Source organism: Falco peregrinus, chromosome 1 (genome assembly GCF_023634155.1).
Source record: "Falco peregrinus isolate bFalPer1 chromosome 1, bFalPer1.pri, whole genome shotgun sequence".
In the NCBI taxonomy this organism is placed as follows: domain Eukaryota; kingdom Metazoa; phylum Chordata; class Aves; order Falconiformes; family Falconidae; genus Falco; species Falco peregrinus.
This window is the reverse complement of record NC_073721.1, coordinates 59,326,038-59,344,552: the sequence shown is the minus strand read 5'-3', so window position 1 is coordinate 59,344,552 and position 18,515 is coordinate 59,326,038. Positions and strand designations below refer to the sequence as shown.

General features: G+C 45.2%; 1 protein-coding gene across 1 annotated transcript; it reads left to right on the top strand.

Annotated features, from left to right (window-relative positions):
• The first annotated feature begins 4,751 nt into the window (after window positions 1–4,751).
• Window positions 4,752–16,772, top strand: ZFYVE19 (zinc finger FYVE-type containing 19). Its single transcript, XM_027778518.2, has 11 exons — window positions 4,752–4,992; window positions 5,521–5,642; window positions 7,446–7,499; window positions 8,057–8,217; window positions 9,458–9,603; window positions 10,463–10,577; window positions 11,134–11,343; window positions 11,846–11,925; window positions 12,623–12,733; window positions 14,702–14,844; window positions 16,242–16,772. Exons 1-11 carry the CDS (start codon window positions 4,939–4,941, stop codon window positions 16,306–16,308), a joined length of 1,263 nt encoding a protein of 420 aa, XP_027634319.2. The 5' UTR covers window positions 4,752–4,938; the 3' UTR covers window positions 16,309–16,772.
• The last annotated feature ends 1,743 nt before the right edge of the window (window positions 16,773–18,515 follow it).

The window sequence follows — 18,515 nt, the reverse complement described above, 5'->3', positions numbered from 1 at the left end:
ACTGAAGGTGCAAATGTACAGCATCTCAACTCAAAGAGTTGCAATACTCCTCTGTGAGATGAATCAGGTCAGGGAACAGATTTAGCTAAAGAAACGATTAAGAGTGGCAGGAACAAGCTGTGAGGGAGAGGGAACAGAGCGAAGCACCTATTTTTGTCGCTTTGCTGTGGCCTGAGTCAGGTATTGAAATTGTCCATGGGGTATTATCAGAATATTTTTTTTAAATAAGGCCTGAAAACCTAATGCAAAGTCCATCGAATGTAAATGGAGCCAGTAACTTTGGAGAACGTATCAGGTGTGAAGTACCTTGTCTGCAGAGAGAAATCTTCCACTTCTGAGGAGATGTCTGAAGAGGAGAAAGAAATCACCACTGTAGACAGCTAACACTTTGCCTTGACTTGATGTATTCAGAACTAAATGCCAATGCCAAACTGGAGGATGCCAAAATATCATAATAAATAATAAAAGCTTTTGCTGCAGTTATGCCTTTGTAAAGAAGAGCACACAGAAAACGCCAATTTGCTTTCCTGGTGCTAGGAAGGCAGCCAAGAAAATTTTGAATTATGCTGACTTTTGGTTTTGTTGGGGTTTTTTTAAGGATCTGTAATATTTTCCTTTTAAAGCACTGGTTAATTTTCACCCTCAGAAGAATAACTGATAAGTTGCGGACATCAGGGTCTAGAGTTTGCTTTTTGCTTGCATCATGGTGGGAAAGTGCATGCACAGCAGGCAATAAGTATGAGTAGTTCTTGCAGGCTTCTATCTTCTGGCTATAAACAGTACTCCTTCATATAATTTGGCTCACTATTTAGACAGCATCTTTTTGGAGGATGTAACAATTTCAGCAGCATGAGAGAATTAAACTCTATTTCTGTTTTTAACCTCAACTTCAGACGGTACAAAAGCTAATTCTCACTGAGTCTGAGAATGCAGATATCCATGACTTTCATGGAGGTGCAAAAGTAATAACCCTGTGGCAACTGTTATTGCATACAAAGTTGAATGGATCCCTATTTAAATATACAGTGCTGAACAGCTTTGTAACTAGAGTATTACATTGGATTCCTTTCCCATGGCCTGATGTGGGGCTCTACATAGGTGTTTTAGAGGTTCACCCATATTTGGTAAAGGAACGTGAATGAAGTGTTGAAACAGCAATGTACCACACATAGGAATATTCTTGGAAATTGTCCCTGCAAATGAGGCTTTAAGTAGGAGTCCGAGTTGTGGCACTGGGACTTGATCAGGGTGCTTTCTTTGTAAGTAATCCCTTTATGCTAGCAAGTTATAAGCTCTAAGGGTGCACAGCCTGGCTAAAGGCTCCAATGTCATTTGCTTTGAAAAATGTGAATTCATCAGTAATGATGTAGAAATGCATTCCTGAATGTGCAGACGGGTGGAAATATAAGGTGATCGGTAAGTTCTCTTTCATAGGAAGGCTTTTCAGTCTGAAATCTAAAGGTTCTGCTTTTTATGAGTTCTATTAGGTCCTTGTTAACTGCTTTCCTTAAAGGAGATACGCACATTAGCTAGAGTTCCACACACGCCCTAAACCATCTCCTGACCCTCTGCAGATATCAAAACCTTCAGCTTTTCTCCTGTGCTAAAATCTCTGGTTTTCTGCCACCAGTCTCCACTTTAGTTATATGTTATTCATATATAAATCTGTGGCCACTGAACAGGAAAATGCAAGATACAAAACATCCTGATGAACGGCATCCTTCTTATAGTGACCGCTGCTCATTTTCACCACAGTTAATTGCAAATCTTAAATGGAGAGTCTGTAGAAGTCAGAAACCCTGCTGAGAGATTGAGTGTACCCAGCTGCATGGTATAAGGGGACTTGCATCTAACAGACAATAATCCTCCCACAATAGGCATTGCCCATATATAAAAATTATTTATAAGCTTGTTCACATTCCGAGATACATGAATTAAGAATGACCAGCCAGTAGACGCAATGGAAAGTATACCAAAACTTTACAATTCAGATACCTCCATAGGAGGATTTTGAGAGGTTCTAATGAAAGTTCAGCATTCACGTAACACAACTTTGAAATCCCACATATAAGGATTTAATCTTTAAAAAGAGGTATCTAGCAGTGATGAAAATATGTGTATTCCTATGTATGTATGTACCAAATGACACAAACAGGTACTACCTTAATTGTGTACAAAAACAGATCTATGCTAAGAGAGTTCCACTTCCACAAGCTTGTGTATGGAAGAGACACGAGGGTTTGCGTCCATGTATTCCACTCATAACTGCTTTGGGACTGTCCAGGTTCCTATCTGGGAGACCCTTGGGGCCATTGAGTGGTATGCTTTGTAATCTGTAAGAATGAGAACAGCTATCTGTCAATTACTGCTGCAGGAGAAAAACAGCCAGGAATAAAGTGCTACCGAAACACAAAAATGCACTACTTAAAGGTCTCTTTTTGTGTTTAATTTAAACCACATTTCCCTTGCATAAGTAAATATGTTTTTATTTTAACCATTTCTGTGGTTGAGATGATGCTTGCTTATGTGACTACGTAATACCTGACAGAAAATAAGGGCAGCTTTTGGCATGCTGATAGTTGGTTCCTCATCTAGAAAAAAATGAATTTACTGAAACAGCAAGGGACTACTGAAATGCAGTTTTCAATTTTGCTGTGGTGAAGATCTGCCCTTTTTATCACACTCAACTGCAAGGAGAAACATTACAGCCTGGGAGACTTAGTAGGCAGACAGCCACATTTTGAATTAATTTGAACTTTCTCATTCCAAAAGTTTTACTTCTAGATGTGTTCCATTATAGTAGTCGGGCCCCAAGATTATCAAGGCCAAGTCTAATACGCTAGGGTGCAGTTTCACAGCAAGTTAGAGAAGAACACAGCATTTGCAGCTATAACTGTGTAGGACAGAGAATGTACAACTTACTGTGCAAAAACTGAGTTTGGCAAGGAGAAGACATATGAACGAAAGACCATTTAATCTCTCCTACACTCCACGCAGAAATTAAAAACCTTACAGGCTAAGTTGTCACATAGGATTTTAATAACTGGAGTTCCCTTTATCATGGGAAACATCTGCAGGCAAGTGAAGAAATAAAGAAAAGCTGCTGCTGTTCAGCTGCCAAATGGCCTTCTGGCGCAGGAGCTGGGAGAATGGTGGGGGCCGGGCCCCCTCTGGCGGACACTACCCGGGGAACGGGCCTCGTTCCTCTTCTCCAGACCTGGCAGAGCGAGGTCTTCTTCCGCTGCCCTGGTCACGACGCTCAGTTCCATCCGGTAAATTCAGCCAAGGCATTTCTAAACAGGCAAGTTCAATTCCTTTAAGTATCTTGCTCCCTCCCCTGTGCTTCTGTTGGTGGTGCTCGCTGGATAGGAAGGTTCTTTGGGTCGCTGCTTGGGTTTTGTATTAGGGAGTGGCATACCAAATTACTACACAATCAGTAGGTTGCATGTAACTTTAAGAGTGAAATTTCTGTTTCCTCTTTTCCCATTGACCAGCTCAATGGCAAAACCAAGATCAAATGAAGTATTTTTATTTTTTTTTAGTAAATAATGCTTTGTATTTGTCTGGATTCCCTGCTTTATGCCTACAATACCTGAAATTTCCAGATGGTCTGTAATACAATTGCTGGACAGGTGCAAAGTTCAGCTTCTAAGCTTTATACAGTTGTCTTTCTGATGTTCTGTTCTGTAGCATTGAAAAAAGCTTTAGAGGGGAACCCCCCCTTTTCCTTTAAATTAAGCTTTGTTTAGATATTAATAGAGTCATACTTCCTTGAATGGATTGGTCTGTTTCCTAATTTGTGTAGGGTTTTACAGTGTGGATTTATCTATTAAACTGGAAAGAATGTAACTGCAAACCCACACAATTAACAAGATGACTCATGGGAATCAACAGTACCTAGAACTACACTCAGTAACTTCTCTTTTATAGGCACAGTAGGATATGCACTTCTGAAGGCACGCAAACAAAAGCTGGCAGAGTAGTTGGCTGGAGGTAACTGGTTTTGCATGCTTTCACGCTCTCCTCAGCCAGGATCTCACAACAGGTTTAAAAGACCAAAAATACCCAGAGTAACTCGAGTGTCACCCTGACAAGAGTGAGGTAACACATTTTTTTGTGTCATTGACACCTAACGACATCTAACGGGCAAAAATGCAACAGTGTACTGAGTCCACTGTAATGGGGGCACGGACACGGCATAGCGGTGCCATACGGAAGCTGCTGTAAGCAATCACTCAACTCTGTAACGAGAAACTAGTGAAGGACCCCGCCGGCGGCCTGCTCCCCCTTCAACAGCCACAGTGCTTTTCCTTACGGTGGGAACGGCGACTACTCGAGATGGAGCGCTAGGCCGCGGGAGGCTGAGGCGTCTCCCGCTCCTTGGCGTCGGGCCGGCCGCCGGGGGAGGAGGAGCGCAGGGGAGACGCGCTGCCAAGCCGCCGCTCCTCCCCGACCCACCACAGGGGGTACGGGACCGCCTCACCCGCCGCCAACCGGCGCAGCTGCCCGTTCCCTCAGCGCCGCGGCGGGGCTCCGCGGCGCGCTGCCTGCTGGGAAAGAGAGTTTTCCCGCGCACCCAGCGCCGCGCGCCTCGCCGGCGGCACCGGCCGGCAGGTACCACAATGCACCGCGCGGGGGGGGCCGGGCCCGGGCCCGGGCCCGGGCCCGGCGGGCGGGGGGGGCCCTGGGCAGCGTAGCTCGAGAGACTACACCTCCCGGTACTACACCTCCCGGTACTACACCTCCCGGCGGGCCCTGCGCCGCAGCGGGGCGTCGTGCGGCGCCGGCCCACTGTGTGAGGGGCGGGAAGGCGCCGTCTCGGCCTCCCGGTTACCGGCAGCCACGGTTCGCTGCCGCCCTTTGGGTGTGCGGCAGTGACAGGCGCTGCGGGGACAACAGTCGGGCCTGGCGTAGTGGGGGCGCGGCTCCGGCAGCAACATGGACAGGCGGTGCTATGGGTGTGCGTCCAAGTTCTCGGTCTTCAAGAAAGAGGCAAGTCCGGCTGAGGGGGGCAGGGCCGGCCGGGCCCGCGGCGCCGCGGCCTTAGGGAAGCCGGGGAGTCTTGAGCGGCCCCTGACAGCGCCGCCGCGTTGTTGTCCCTGCTACTGAGCTCGGCGGGGCCTGGCTGCAGTACGTCTGCGAATATGGGTGATTATGGAAAAAAAAAAAAAAAAAAAGAAAAAAGAAAAAAAAAGCCGTTGAATGTCATCCCTCTAATCCAACATTCAGTCACTGTCTCAGAGAATTCCCCCCCACGCTTCATTATACTATGGGATGAAATGGTGTCTCAGCCCCCAGCAGGAGTTATGTGCTGGTGCTCGAAGGCTCTTGAGAGTCTCCATATCTTCAGCAGTAGCTAATGATACAGGTTAAAAAAAAAAAAATCAGTGTAACCCCAGTGTTATTTTTAGTGCAGCTTGGCATAGGTGCTGTTCCTGCATATGGCTGGCCAGAGCAATGGGGTGTGGATGGTGACTGGGTGCTGAAGCCCTGTCCTGCCCCTCTCTTGTGTCTCCGCAGTGTGGATGCAAGAACTGCGGCCGGTCGTTCTGCTCGGGCTGCCTTAGCTTCAGTGCTGTCGTTCCCCGCTGTGGAAACACTCAGCAGAAGGTGTGCAAGCAGTGTCACGGAAAGCTAACTGGGTAAGACAGAGTGTTTTTTCACCCAAAGGCAGTATCTTGCTTTGTTTCTTCGTTTTGCACCCCAAAGTTGTGTTGCGGATCTCTCCGTGAGAGCTGTGCCTTGCGCTTGTGTGTGCATGCTGCCTGTACCCTGGAGTTTCAAGCCAGGTCGTTAACTGAACTGCTGTTACATGAGCTGTGCAGTCCAAAGATGGGTATCAGGATTTGTGAGGCTGTTCTCTAGGGTGACATAGTAGTCTGAAAGAACTAGGTTCAAATCTTCATGGGTGGACATCTAATGCCTGTGGATATCTTCGCTAGACAAGAGCAGATTAAGCTGCACCATGTATTTGCCCAAAAATCTACACCCCTTTGAAAGCACTGGCAGACTTTTGAGATGCATAGTTGTTGAATGGTCTAACTAAGATGTTCGAAGTGTTACCTCTGTGGGCAAACAGTGACACAGATCCTTCTTGTTAAGGGGTCTCTGCTATGTATAGCCTCAAGACTTAAAATTTTGTAGCCTAAAATTGGTTTTCTTTTAAAAGAAAAAAAAAAAAAGATTTGCAAACATAACCTGCCTGTTAAAAACAGAAACCCTTAATTCAGTAGGAGCATGGGTTATACACATGAACGAGTAATGCAAGAGCACAAGTGTACACCAGAACCCCTCGCTCGGCCAGTTCTTCTGTGTCGTCTTTTGCATTTCTTTTACCTCTCTTCTAGCAAGTAATTTTCACCAGTGAGTAGGGAATTTTTTGGCTCTGCAGGTGTCTAAAGGAGAAGAGTCTGTCATTAGCAGAGGCCTTCATTTCAGAAGCACTGGCTCATGAAACCAGTGTGAGCTATTGATGCTGAAAGTACAGTATTCAGTCTTTCAGGTTTGAAATTTTCTGATTCCCTGTTACATCTCCAAAGCCATTAAGAAAACAGGGCAGCCTTTCTCCATGTTTCTTTTGAGGTTTTTTTCCTCATCTGTTTAGTATCAGCACTGTAGAGTTACAGCAGAAAAAAATTGTCCCTGACTGGATAGCAGGTAGATAATACAGGTAGGCTGCAGCTCCGTAAGCTGTGTGTATTGTTCTTCATGCACGTAGCTTTCAGTTCTGAAGCCTTGGAACTGGAAAGCGGTCCAGTGATGTTGCATTCATTCATTGCTATACAGGCCTTAGCACAGCACAGATGTGTTTGTAGCTGTAACTTCTAAGAATGAATAAAATATGCTAACTACCCTACACAGGTGTGTAGTGTAGTAGCTCAACCTGAATACAGCAAAGTAGAAGATAGTTACACAAGATGTGTTTGTGGTGTGCAGTGTTCAAGTGTGCTAGAAGATGTTGTGATACTGGTTGTTACGTAATAACTTTTGTAACATTTTGTTTAGCTTGTGCATTATATAATTCTGTGTTTGTTGCATGCCACTGCTCCTTTCAGAGTATTCCGCTGTATGGAAGCTAATTACACTGTGAGTCTTACCTAACTACTCTCTATCTGCTCTCTGAACTGGGAGGTGCAGGCTGTGGGAGGCAAGGTTATTTCATCCCTGCCTCCTTTGGATTACTGGTGACCGCGTTAAATCATGTTTTGTCCAGATGCAAAACAACTGGACCAAAGGACTAGAAATTAAGTCCCTTGCTGTCGCAGACAGCTATATTATCTTAATTCCTTCCATAAGCTGATTGCTTTCCATATTAATGAGGTTATGAAAGGGACCATACCAGGAGATTGAGAAACGTATGCTGATTCCTCTGGAGTTGAGAGACTAGATGACTGAAGCATTGATAGTATCTTGAGTTCAGAGAAATTGTTGGTTTTGTCTTCCAGAGAGGCATCTCAAAGCAGTTCAGCAAAATGGTCGCCACCAGAAAACTACAAAAAGTGAGTTGCACTTGCCTGCCAGATGGTTTGTTTGTGCTGCAGAGTAGCCTTTCAGGCCCTCGCTCCTCGTTCCCTATAGAAACCAGCAAAAGTGGGGATTGTGATGTGGGTATTTGCTTGTTCAGATTTGGATAAAGGATGCAGGTTTTGTTTTGTTGTCTGAGTCTTTTTGTTTGTTTGGGGGGGTGGAGGTGGGAGGGTTGTCTATTCTTTTCAAATATACTCCTGAAGAGCCTCCTGCCTATGTTTATCTGTGACTGATTGGACTTGGCTTGGAAACAAGAACCTGGTGGTGAATTGTTCCTTGTCTCCTTGGAATTGGTGCCAGGTGTGCTTCTTCTGTGAGCTAAGGTTTTCCTTACCCTTGGGTGTTCCTCGTTGTGCTGATACAGGAAAACCTGGTACAGGAGGGAGTGGTTTCTGTTTTGTTCTACACTGACATCCCTCAAATAGCCTGTTGGGTTCACAGAGGATGGTTTTTTATCTTAGGGTTTAAACCCCTGTTCTCAATTGTCATGGTTTCTTTTTTTTTTTTTTTTTTTTCATTCTTGTCACAGGCGTGTAGCAGCTTTTGAGGCTAAGCAAAACCAGCTGAAAAAACAACAGAAGGCAGCTGGGGAGCCCCTACGTCCAGTAGGCTCCAGATACCCAGGGCTCTCAAAAGAGGATAGAGCTATTGCAGAGAGACTGGAGAGGCTCAGGCAGGAAAGGAAGCCGAGTGAGTTTTGGAAGATACCAGGGGTACCTTGGGTGGGAACATTGCCACTTGGGGAAACATGGAACCTGGAGGGAGGAAGTAGTGCTGGGCTTTCAGAGCCTCCCTTTTTAGGGAATTGAAGGGTTAAAATAAGACAGAGCATCCATGTCCTGCTGCCACAATGGTCATATTCTACAGTGATTTTAGGTTGTTGTTCCAGTTTCTTTTTGCTTCTTGGGGTTTCCCTTGAAACTGCTTCTCTAGTTTTGGGACAGTGTCTTACCTGTAAAATCACTTTCTCATTTTCCATTGTTTGGGATAAAAGCCTGTGTCAAGCCCCTTAGGAGCAGAATGAAAAGAGGGTCTTTGGCCATACTGTTTTGCAGAAGTTTTCCTGTAGGTCATTGTCCTGGGCAACAGCAGTGCCAGTCTCTGTGGGATTATGTTCTGGCCAGCCTTGCCTCACAGAGGAAGAAAAGGATTCTCATCGCAGTCCACAGCTGTCAGATTCTGGGACAGCCTTGTGGAACTTGTGAGAGAATAAACTATTTTAAAAATTATCTGTGATCTCTAAAAGGGAAAGAACACCCTGATTATCATAGGATCATAGAATCTAGAATCATTTAGGTTGAAAAAGACCTTAAGATCATCAACTATAACCATAAACCTAGCACTGTCAGGTCCACCACTAAACCGTGTCCCCAAGTGCCACACCCACACATCTTTAAATGCCTGCAAGGATGGTGACTCAGCCACCTCCCTCAGTAGCCTTTTCCAATGCTTGATAACCCTTTTGATGAAGAAATTTTTCCTAATATCCAATCTAGACCTCCCCTAGCACAACTTGAGGCAGTTTCCTTTCATCCTGTTATGTGGTGGGGGAGGGTTTCAATATGCCTAGGATTACATTAAGAGATGTGGTAGCAATGGACTGTACTGCCTAAATAACACATTTCACTGCCTGTCCCTAGTGTCCTGAGTCAGCTGATTGCCAAATGACATTATCCTAATACCTTATGGTTAGGAGATAAACTGTGAAGGAGGCAAGGACTCGGAAGAAAAGGATAGCAGTTACCATTTAGGGGAGCCTCCAAGTCACTGCAGTATGACTGCTTGTTCGTGTCAGTGTCTGAGGGAGGTTTTTGCTCAGGTGTTCAGAATCTGATTCCAGAAAGAAATACAATTTTGAGAAAAAAAAATGTGAAACCTTTTGTTTTCAATAACACAATAATCACTTCTCTTGGGTTATTCTGAATTGCAGAATCCATCCCTACTCAGGCTGAGATCGAAGCTAGGCTGGCTGCGCTGAAGGAGGACTGTCGAGGACCTGTTCCATCCACACAGGAAATGGAGGACCGGTTGGCTGTCCTGCAGGGGAGAGATCCTCCTTCCCAGGCTCCCAGACCTGTAAGCTCCTTCAGCTCTTTAGCCAGCAGTGTATTCTGAGCTGACACAGTAGCTGGTGTCCCAGCATGTTAACCGTTCTTCTTTCTTCAGCTTTTTTGTGTCCAAGTGGCACCCTTCAGAAATCCCCTCCTGTTTGTGTCATTGCTCCAGAAGCAAATGGCCAGCCTTTAACAGTTCACTGCTTCAATTTGAATGCAATATGTTTCTTTATGTCAAATGTAGTTCATGTGTTTATTTTTAGTTACGGATGCTAATATTTTTCCTCTCAACCCATTTGTATACCCAAGTGGTCTGATTTTTTTTTCAGAGCTGTTTGTTTGTGTTTGGGGCTTATCAGCCCTGCCTTCTAATTGTATCCTGTAGTTGTTACTGCAGCCCAGCTGGGAAAAATCCTGTTAATTATTCCAGAAATGGTTAGTCTGAGATTGCAGAGGAATGAGTTGTACATATGCCTTCAAAGCCTATATGAATGATCTTGTCCCCAAGATGCTCAGGTTCATTTTTCAGCAGTGCTTCACACCCAGCTGTTACCATAGGCCCCAGTGGGGCTCTGGCTGGCACTGCTGAGAACGGCACTCTTTTTACATTGGGGGTAGGGGCAGAGCTGGGGTGGGACCCAGCAGCGTGTACTCCTATATGTTCAGCACTACTGTGCCTTGTTTGGGTGACTGCTTTTCGAGTTGTGTGCACTCAGCACCTCAGAGAATGAAGCCCTAAGTCTTACACCAGATAACCATAAGTTGAGCAGTGGATGCATCTTTTTATGCTGTTTCCACCTAGGGTGATCTTGGTTACCAAACTTTTCATTTGATTGAGTACACCACTTTCATTTGGCTTTTCTACCCTCCTTGTTTCTTAGGTACACCGACCTCCTGATACCAGAAGTCTGGTCCAGCAGACTGATGACCTGTTAACTCAGCTGTCAGAGGAAGTTAGCATTGATGAGCATTACAGACCAAGAATCCAGCCTCAAGGTATCTACTTTGGCTTCCACTGACCTGTTTCTGTGTAATAATATATGTGTTGTAGTGAGAAGGGATTATGTGCCTCCCTGTCCAGCCTACATGTGAGCTGGGTGTCCAATTTGACCTAATCTTCCCCTTAATGGCTCCCAAATTGACCAAGAGCAGCCATCCGGATCTATACTGGGTCTCATTGTCTTTGCTTGGAGACGGTTTCTTCTTCTCAGGGCTGTATTATTCAGATTGCTCCTCTGTTTCTCTGTGACCCTTCCCTGGGGAGGAGCTCTTGCTACTCAACACACCTGTGCGCTGTTACAAAACATTGGAATCTGGGATACAATTATCTTCCTAGCTGCGGTGTTTTCTGTGTAATCTCACTGTAAAATACAGATTAGCTCACTTTCTTCTTTTCATGTACAATGCAGATCCTACTGTGGCATGCCTTCTCCTGTTACTTCCCAAATTAATGGAGGAGCAGCAAGCTACACTCATACCATTGCTTTAGTCTCGTTGTCTGCACCCAAGGAACATTGCTGCTGAGTCACCAGCGTGTTTGGTCTGTTTGCAGCTGTTAGTAGCCAGAATTTGAATGATCTCAATCGGGAAAGTGAAGATTGTGTTTGCCCTGCAAATCTGGACCCAAAACAGCTAGAGGAAGAGAAGAATAAACTTCTGGCAGAAGCTGCTGCTGAGCTGTGGGAAGAGAACACTAGACAGGAAAAGATCCTACAAGTTGCCAAGAGACTTGCAGCACTCAGAGGCGAGGACCCAGAGAAAGGTGAGTAGCAGACAAAAGCACAGTGCCAAGAGAGGAACCAAGTTCCTGTGACAGAGTAATTTCTTTTGAGAGGCATTTATCCATGTAATTCCTCCATTCTGCAAGAAACAGACAGATTTCGTTCTGCCTGTAACATTGTACAGGTTGGTTCCTCATGAAATCAGTATGAAAGATTTTAGTTGAGGGTAAAGGCTGGAGCTGTAATGTCAGACAACTTTGTCTTGCACCCTTCTTTGGGATAATTCTAGCATGCTCTGGTGAGGTTAACAAACCTTTTAAAAGCAAACCTCTGGTTTTGATGGGGTTTTTTCCCTTCCCTCTTCCAGTATTAAAAACAAACAGTAATGCCATTTTTGAGAGTCCTGACCTGTAAAGGGTCTGTCTGTGCCAGAGCCAGAATGCCAAAACCAGCTCACACCACAAAGGATTGTCTCTGGCACATAAGTGGGCTCGAGGTTTGAGGCAGGTGTGGGTTACAGTCTCCTATCTCTTACTCTTGCAGTTACACTGGAAACCTATAAACTCCCTGACAGTGATGAGGAAGTGACTGAGGAGGAAGCCATTCGCAGAGTGCTGAAACAGGTCAGAAGTGGCAGCTTCCTCTCAATTATTCCCAGTATATATGTTACCTGTGAGCATGCAAAGCATGTGTTTCTGTTCCTAGGCAGAATTTCATTCCTTTCTCTCCTAGTGCTTTTCCAACACCAGCTCCCCTGGGCCATCAGCTACAGGTGATTGGCAACATTACTTCTAGTCTGTCACATTGTCTTTCTCATTCATGCTTTGTGTCTCTTGTGGTGTCCTCTCCAACTCCACTTTGCAGGTACTTCCTTAACTTCTCGTTTAATCTTTTCTCCCACTCAGCTAGAACATGGATGATGAGGTGTGTGCTGTTTAGCACAGCTTATGCCTACATTTCTGTCTAAATGTCTATGAAGTGTCTGCCTGCAAGACAAGAGCTTTCTGTGCTTAAGTTTCTGCCTAATTACAGACAACACATGCATGATTAGCATGATGTTGAGGGTCTGCTGATAGCTGCACTGCAGAGTGTGTTTAACTGAAGGCCCCTGCTGCTACACTAACTGTTCACAACATACGCACAGTGTTGGGAGTGCAGACCAGAACAAGCTCACATCTGCCTAGATAACACCAGATGTATTCAGACTTGTTATCTCCTGTTACTGCATGAGAGCAAGGAGAAGGGCAGGAGTTTAGAGCCTAGAGTGAGGCTCCCAACTGTACTTGAAACAACAGGCTTCTTACTTTCTGTTGTTACCAGCTCGCAGAGGAAGCAGCCCTGGATGAAGCAAGTGGATTCAACATTCCTCCAGATCAGACCACCCAACCAACACCCTCCCAACAGAACCTGCATAAGAAGGCAAAGCAAAAGGTCAGTGAGCTGGTTAGGATCTCTTGAAATGACATGTTCCAGGGCCTCAGGAGAGTACAGTTATACAGCAAAAGTTTGCTGTATCCTGAGCTTGATGCAAAGGAAAAAAAAAACAGCTTCTCCAGAGCAGGCAAGCTGAGTGGCTTCTGCAAGGCTGACCAGGCCTGAGCACAGCTGTGAGTCATCCTTGTTTTAAAAGGAATAGCTCCCTGGGACACAATTTCTTTCAGGGTGACTTTCTGCTGAATGGGATGGTGTCCTCTAAACCCAGAGAAGTTAGCACAGACCTCGCAAGATGGATATTAGAGAAGAGACTTTTAACTTGATTGATGTAATTAGACCAATTGGCCACAGTCTAGTACCATGTAGCCTGTACCAGGGTAAGTGGGAGGTTTGCCAGTGCTTTCAGCATGTACAGAATGGAACCTCTAGATAGTAATTGACTGCATTCTCATATAACGTCAGAGGAAGGAATTAGTAATAAGATATCCTATGCTCAGAATGGAGTCCAGCCTATTATGGAAATATATACACCTTCTCTAATGTATATTACAAGAACTAAATGGACCTGTGACTCACAGACACCTGACAGGCCTGTCCCCACTGGAAGAAATTATTTAATTGTAAGCATTATTGAAAACATCCATCTTGTAGGTATGCCACCTTGCGCTTCTGGGTTTAGTGATATAAAAGATAGCACCATCTTATTGCTGTTGTGTTTTGAAGCAGCCTTTGCCAGTGTCTGGGCACTGTGTGTGGCTGTTCAGTTCCACAAGAGTTGTCTGTAAAGCAGGCGGAGGCAATAGATGGCCTTATGGATAAATTTTAGATTATGATTTCAGAAGATCTTTTTGGCCCAGCCTCAATACAAATCAATAGTAGGTGTCTTTAAGCAAATCACTTCATTTGTCCCACAGTTTTCTTTCTATAGCAGGGAGAAAACACACTCCTTCACCACCACCTCCCCACTGCTTTCTGTTCCCCCATAAGTGCTTTCAGCAAAACTGCTTGATCACTTGGTTTTGCAGCAGGGATTGTCTGTCGGTTGTGTATTGGGTCTGGTTGAGATTGAGTCAATTCTCCCTGTAGCTTCCCTCAGTGCTGAGCTCGGACTGGTAGCTAGAAAGGTGGTGATAACACACCAGTGTTGTGGCTACTGCCGAGCAGTGCTCCCACAGCATCAAGGCTGTCTCAAACATTTCCCCCACCTTAACCAGTAGGCTGGGGATGGGCAAGGTCTTGGGAGGAGACATAGTTTGGGTCAGCTGTCCTGGCTGACCGAAGGGATATTCCATACTGTGTGACGTCTGCTCAGATACAAAACTTGGAGAAAGGAGGAGGAAGGCTGGGGTGGGTGGCATTTGTTATTGGTGATATTTACCTTCTGGAGCAACGACTATGCATACTCAAGCCTTCCTAGGAAGAGGCCAGACATCTGCTGATGGGAAGTAGAGACTAATGTCTTTTGTTTTCCTTTGCTTCCGTGTGCAAACTTTGATTTTGCTTTATTAAACTGCCATTATCTTGACCTATGAAGTTTTTCTCATCTTACTTTCTTCTGAGGAGGGGAGTGATCAAATGGCTTGGTGGGCGCCTGGCATCCAGCCAAGGTCACCCACCACAGCTTGGTATTGCTGTGGTGCCTGCCAGAAGATCTGGGCTTCATGCCCTTAACATGGACAATGTTGGTGTATATTGCTGTAGATGCTAAATGAGGATGAACACCCTCTGAGCAGCATAGATTCATGAGGAAATTATAGGGAGTACCTTGGGTTTTTATTATATGATCTAGATACATACAGAGCCTGTCCTTGGGCTGTGGGCAAGTTCATCTCACAGAGTTAGGATCAACAGAGAGTGGACTGTGGACCATGTGACATGTCGTCGTGGCCATCATGCATTACAATGGAACTCCTGTATTGTCTGTGCTGGGATTTGAATGCTGTGTCTCTTCTCTTTGTGAATTAGAGCCAGACTCCAACCGCCACAGCTCTTGCCAGCACAGATGACAGTGATGAGGATGAGTTACCCTGGTGCTGTATCTGCAACGAAGATGCCACTTTGCGCTGTCATGGCTGCGATGGGGACCTCTACTGCCAACGCTGTTTTCGGTAAGTCTGTCAGTTCCTCCTGATCTGAGAGGCCAGTGACAGGTAAACTTGGCTGCTCTTGTTTGTTCTTCCCCTTGGGCAGAAACCCAGGCATTAGGAGGTAAGATCTGAGGAACCCAGATGTGAGCTGAGTGCTAGTTTTTATGGAAATAGTTTGTGCAGTCAGTAGTTATCCCAGGGTTCGAGGACTAAACTGGTCCTAGGCAGAAATGTCTGTCTGCTCCAGTGCATGTTTGGGCACATTGTCTGAGTGTTCTCTGGAGCAGCTGATGTGCTGCACTGCGTGGGATGGGATAAACAAGACCATTGTTCTGTGACTCCTGTGGCTTGTTATTGATGGATGATCTGGGCTGGATTGCCATAAGAGGAGAGATCAGATAGTATAAATTACTGAGGCTTTTCTTAGTTGAAACTCTGCAGTCTTAAACTATGTAAAAAAAAAAAAAATCTTCGTTGATTTTATAGGCAAACCTTTTTTTCCTCAGTTAGGCCTTGCAGCAGCTGTAGTCTTGGTTCTTAAACATCTGTAGCTTATTTTTGACAAAAAAAAGGTTGCACATCTCAGATGTGGACGGTTAATTCTTACGAATACAAAGCTATTCCTCACAACTTGTGTGGTTTCTTTTTTTCATGTCTCAAAACTATTGGGTAGTTGGCTGGGTTCTTAGATTAGTGCTGGATGACATTTAGCAGGGTGCTAAGAATCTGGTTGGGATAGCGAGAGATGCTTTTGTGTATATTCTCTCATTTTCTGCAAATGTTTTTGTAGAGAGATGACAATTGAGTAGGGGAGAATATATGAAAATGGTGAGAAAACATATGATTGTTAGATGTAAGATAATAAAAACTAAAGCAACAGTATCAGATGGCAAACATCATTAAAAGCAGAATCAGCAGTCTGACAGGTGACTGAGTGTATTAGTTGCGTGCTGTAGATAAAGCTTGTGTCTTACTCCACAGTGCCCGCTTCTGAGCGTGGTTAAGACAGCTGCCTGTATTTTAGCCACAACAGTTATTTTTGAGTTGTGTGAGCAGACTCATTTTGACTGTTGTCGTCGGAGTTGCTAATGTGCGTGGGAATCACAAACACGGTGCTGAAAATGAGCCACCAGTTACATGAATCTCCCAAAGAGGGAAAGAAACAGAGAGGCCTACTGTCACTTCCCATTCCAGCAGGCAAGGGTGAACAGACCTTTCCACAGAGCACCTCAGAGGTTTCTGTTATGAGCAAATATGTCCAAGTAGTCAGTCCACATGGCTGCCAGTTGGATCCTCACAGCTAACCCTTGGGATGGGTTTCTAGTTAAGGGCTTCTGGGAGACGTCTTGTGCAGTGGTTAGCGGTGAGTTCCCTGCCTGGGTATTTACTTCTGACTGCGCTTTGTGTTTGATTCTCAGGGAAGGCCATGATGAGTTTGACTTGAAGGACCACCACACCTCCTGCTATCGTCTTCCGTGCAAGTAGAAGCGATCACAGTCTTCATGGGCAGAAAAGGAGATGGAGAACAGGAAAAGAGAGGAGTTGTCCAGATGGGAAGAGTCAAGTGGATTTGCAGCCAAAACGGGTGATGTTTTGGACAGTTAAAGATGTGCTGTAATCTGAGAGAGGCTTGGAGGGTGTGCAATGCTGTCCTCCCAAGTACAACCAGAGGAGTACAGGGTTTGCTGTGCGTGCTTGGGGATAAATGAGGACTTGGTATGAGGAGGCGGATACGAGTCTATAAATACAGATGGTAAGGCAATGCGGGTAGCAGTAAAGATGTGTGTTTAAGGCAGTACTGACTGGCTGATAAGTAACTTCCTGCTTTTGCTAACAGCTTACACACTGGTTCAACAGGCAGCAAAGCACTTTGCACTAAGAAAACTGTCTATGTCATGATCACCTGTGTGATGAGAACTTCCAAAGCATAATAAAAACTATTGTATGGAGCCCTGTGGTTTAAGTCTCTCCTGGGAATGCCTGATAGCCCTTTACAAAGTGTTGCCATCTCATAATGGTACCTTAGTCCTAGTGTCAAGTGGCTTAGGGAGAGAAATGAAGGATCATGAAGTCATCAAAAACGTTGCATTGGCGTGGCTGGAAAAGTTGCAGGGGCTACTCTACCTTGATGGGCAGTATTGCTCACATACTTGAAGGATGATTTGTAAAAATCTGCTACTGATGCACAGCGTTGTGATCCGCAGTGGCTGTGCCAAGGTTCCATGTGGTCTGTAAGGGTAGCATGTTAGTCTGGAAGAGTTGTGTGTTAGTCTGAAAGCAGGGTTTACCCCTGGTAGGGTAAAGGTGTTGCCTGTATAATGCTCTTTATCTGGCTGTGAGAGAAGCTCAGTTCAGTATGTTCATTTCCCTCCCTCGAGGGAGTCCAGATGCAAGTGGCACTTGCCAGTGACCAAAGCACCCAGAATTGCTTCAAATACCCAACTAAACTTGCCCTAAATTGGCTCTAATATCCCCTCAGGATGAACAGGGCTATGATGTGACTTTCAAGAGAGCTCTCTAAGACTGACAGATTCCAATGGCAAAAAAAAATCAAGGGTTTGCCTTTGACAGTTTCCAACGAATCCTGTCTGTCTGGTTTGACACTGCCGCTCCCAGCTGTCTGCCCTGCCCTGTGCCTAAGGTCACTGCCTCTGTAGGTTGAGTTGATGAAACAGTATTTGCCTGCACCTCGGCCACCCCTGGTCAGAGCACAGCAAATAAACTACTGCTGAAGATGGGTTTGTGCTAAACGTGCTGGACTGGGTCAGCCCCTTCAACAGAAACCTGTATCAGACGATGCAGAATCGTAATACTGCAGGTTAACAACTGCAGTGAAATAGCAAGTGTATCCAGCAGTGCCATCAAACCCCTTTGTTGGGAAGCGGTGGCAAAACCTCGCTCTAGTGGAGGATCTTCTTTCAGCCCTTGCTTCACCAGTGCCTATCTCTTTGGGACGGGTAGATAGGGAAACTGCTTCAGTTGTTCTCATGTCAGAGCTCACAGTGAGCTCTCTGTTACACAAAATTTAGCTAGAGAGTTACTGCCCTGAGGAGCTTGCAGTCTTAAAAATGAAAACAAAATGCTGTTCTGGCTTTGTGTTATTGTAGGAACAACACTTTTTCACTGCTATTTGACCTGGATAGTAAGTCTGATAGCAAGACAACCCAATTCTGTCTTCGGTTAATTCCTTTGTGTTTTCATGTACAGGAGAAGATGCAAATACCTGTTTTTATGTCTCTTCTAAGACTGATTCACTTCCAAGCTCTTAGTAGACATTTTAATTCCTGCTTTACAGCTGCTTTATTTTACTTTTTTTAAAATATCTTAGGATGAGCTGGTGTGCCACTTGCAACGTTTTGAATGCTTCATCATCCACAACCAAACTCTGAGCTCTTGTGCAGTTAGGCAGCCTGTGTCTTGTAAGCCCTGCCCTGTTCACGTCAGTAGTGAAGGAGCAGGTTACAGCCGGAAGCAGTTTATTTAGTTTCCCAGATTGGTTTCTGTGGGGCCATCCCAAAGAATCCAGAAATGCACCCAACCCAATACCTGAAATAGAACTTAGTCATGCATGGAAGAGTCTCTTCAGTCATACACGCACATGCTGATGATGCTTTCTCTGTACCACTAATGGACATTTTTGTGGCTGCTGAGCTTTCTGCATGTAATTGGCCATTTCAGTGACAGCCCAATCA

Bases quoted from the DNA above. Each gene is read 5' to 3' on its own strand.
- ZFYVE19 (XM_027778518.2), top strand. From the start codon at position 4,939: ATGGACAGGCGGTGCTATGGGTGTGCGTCCAAGTTCTCGGTCTTCAAG. The intron at 9,604-10,462 runs GTAAGCTCCTTC...CTTGTTTCTTAG, and splicing joins CTTCCCAGGCTCCCAGACCT to GTACACCGACCTCCTGATAC. The intron at 10,578-11,133 runs GTATCTACTTTG...GTCTGTTTGCAG, and splicing joins ACCAAGAATCCAGCCTCAAG to CTGTTAGTAGCCAGAATTTG.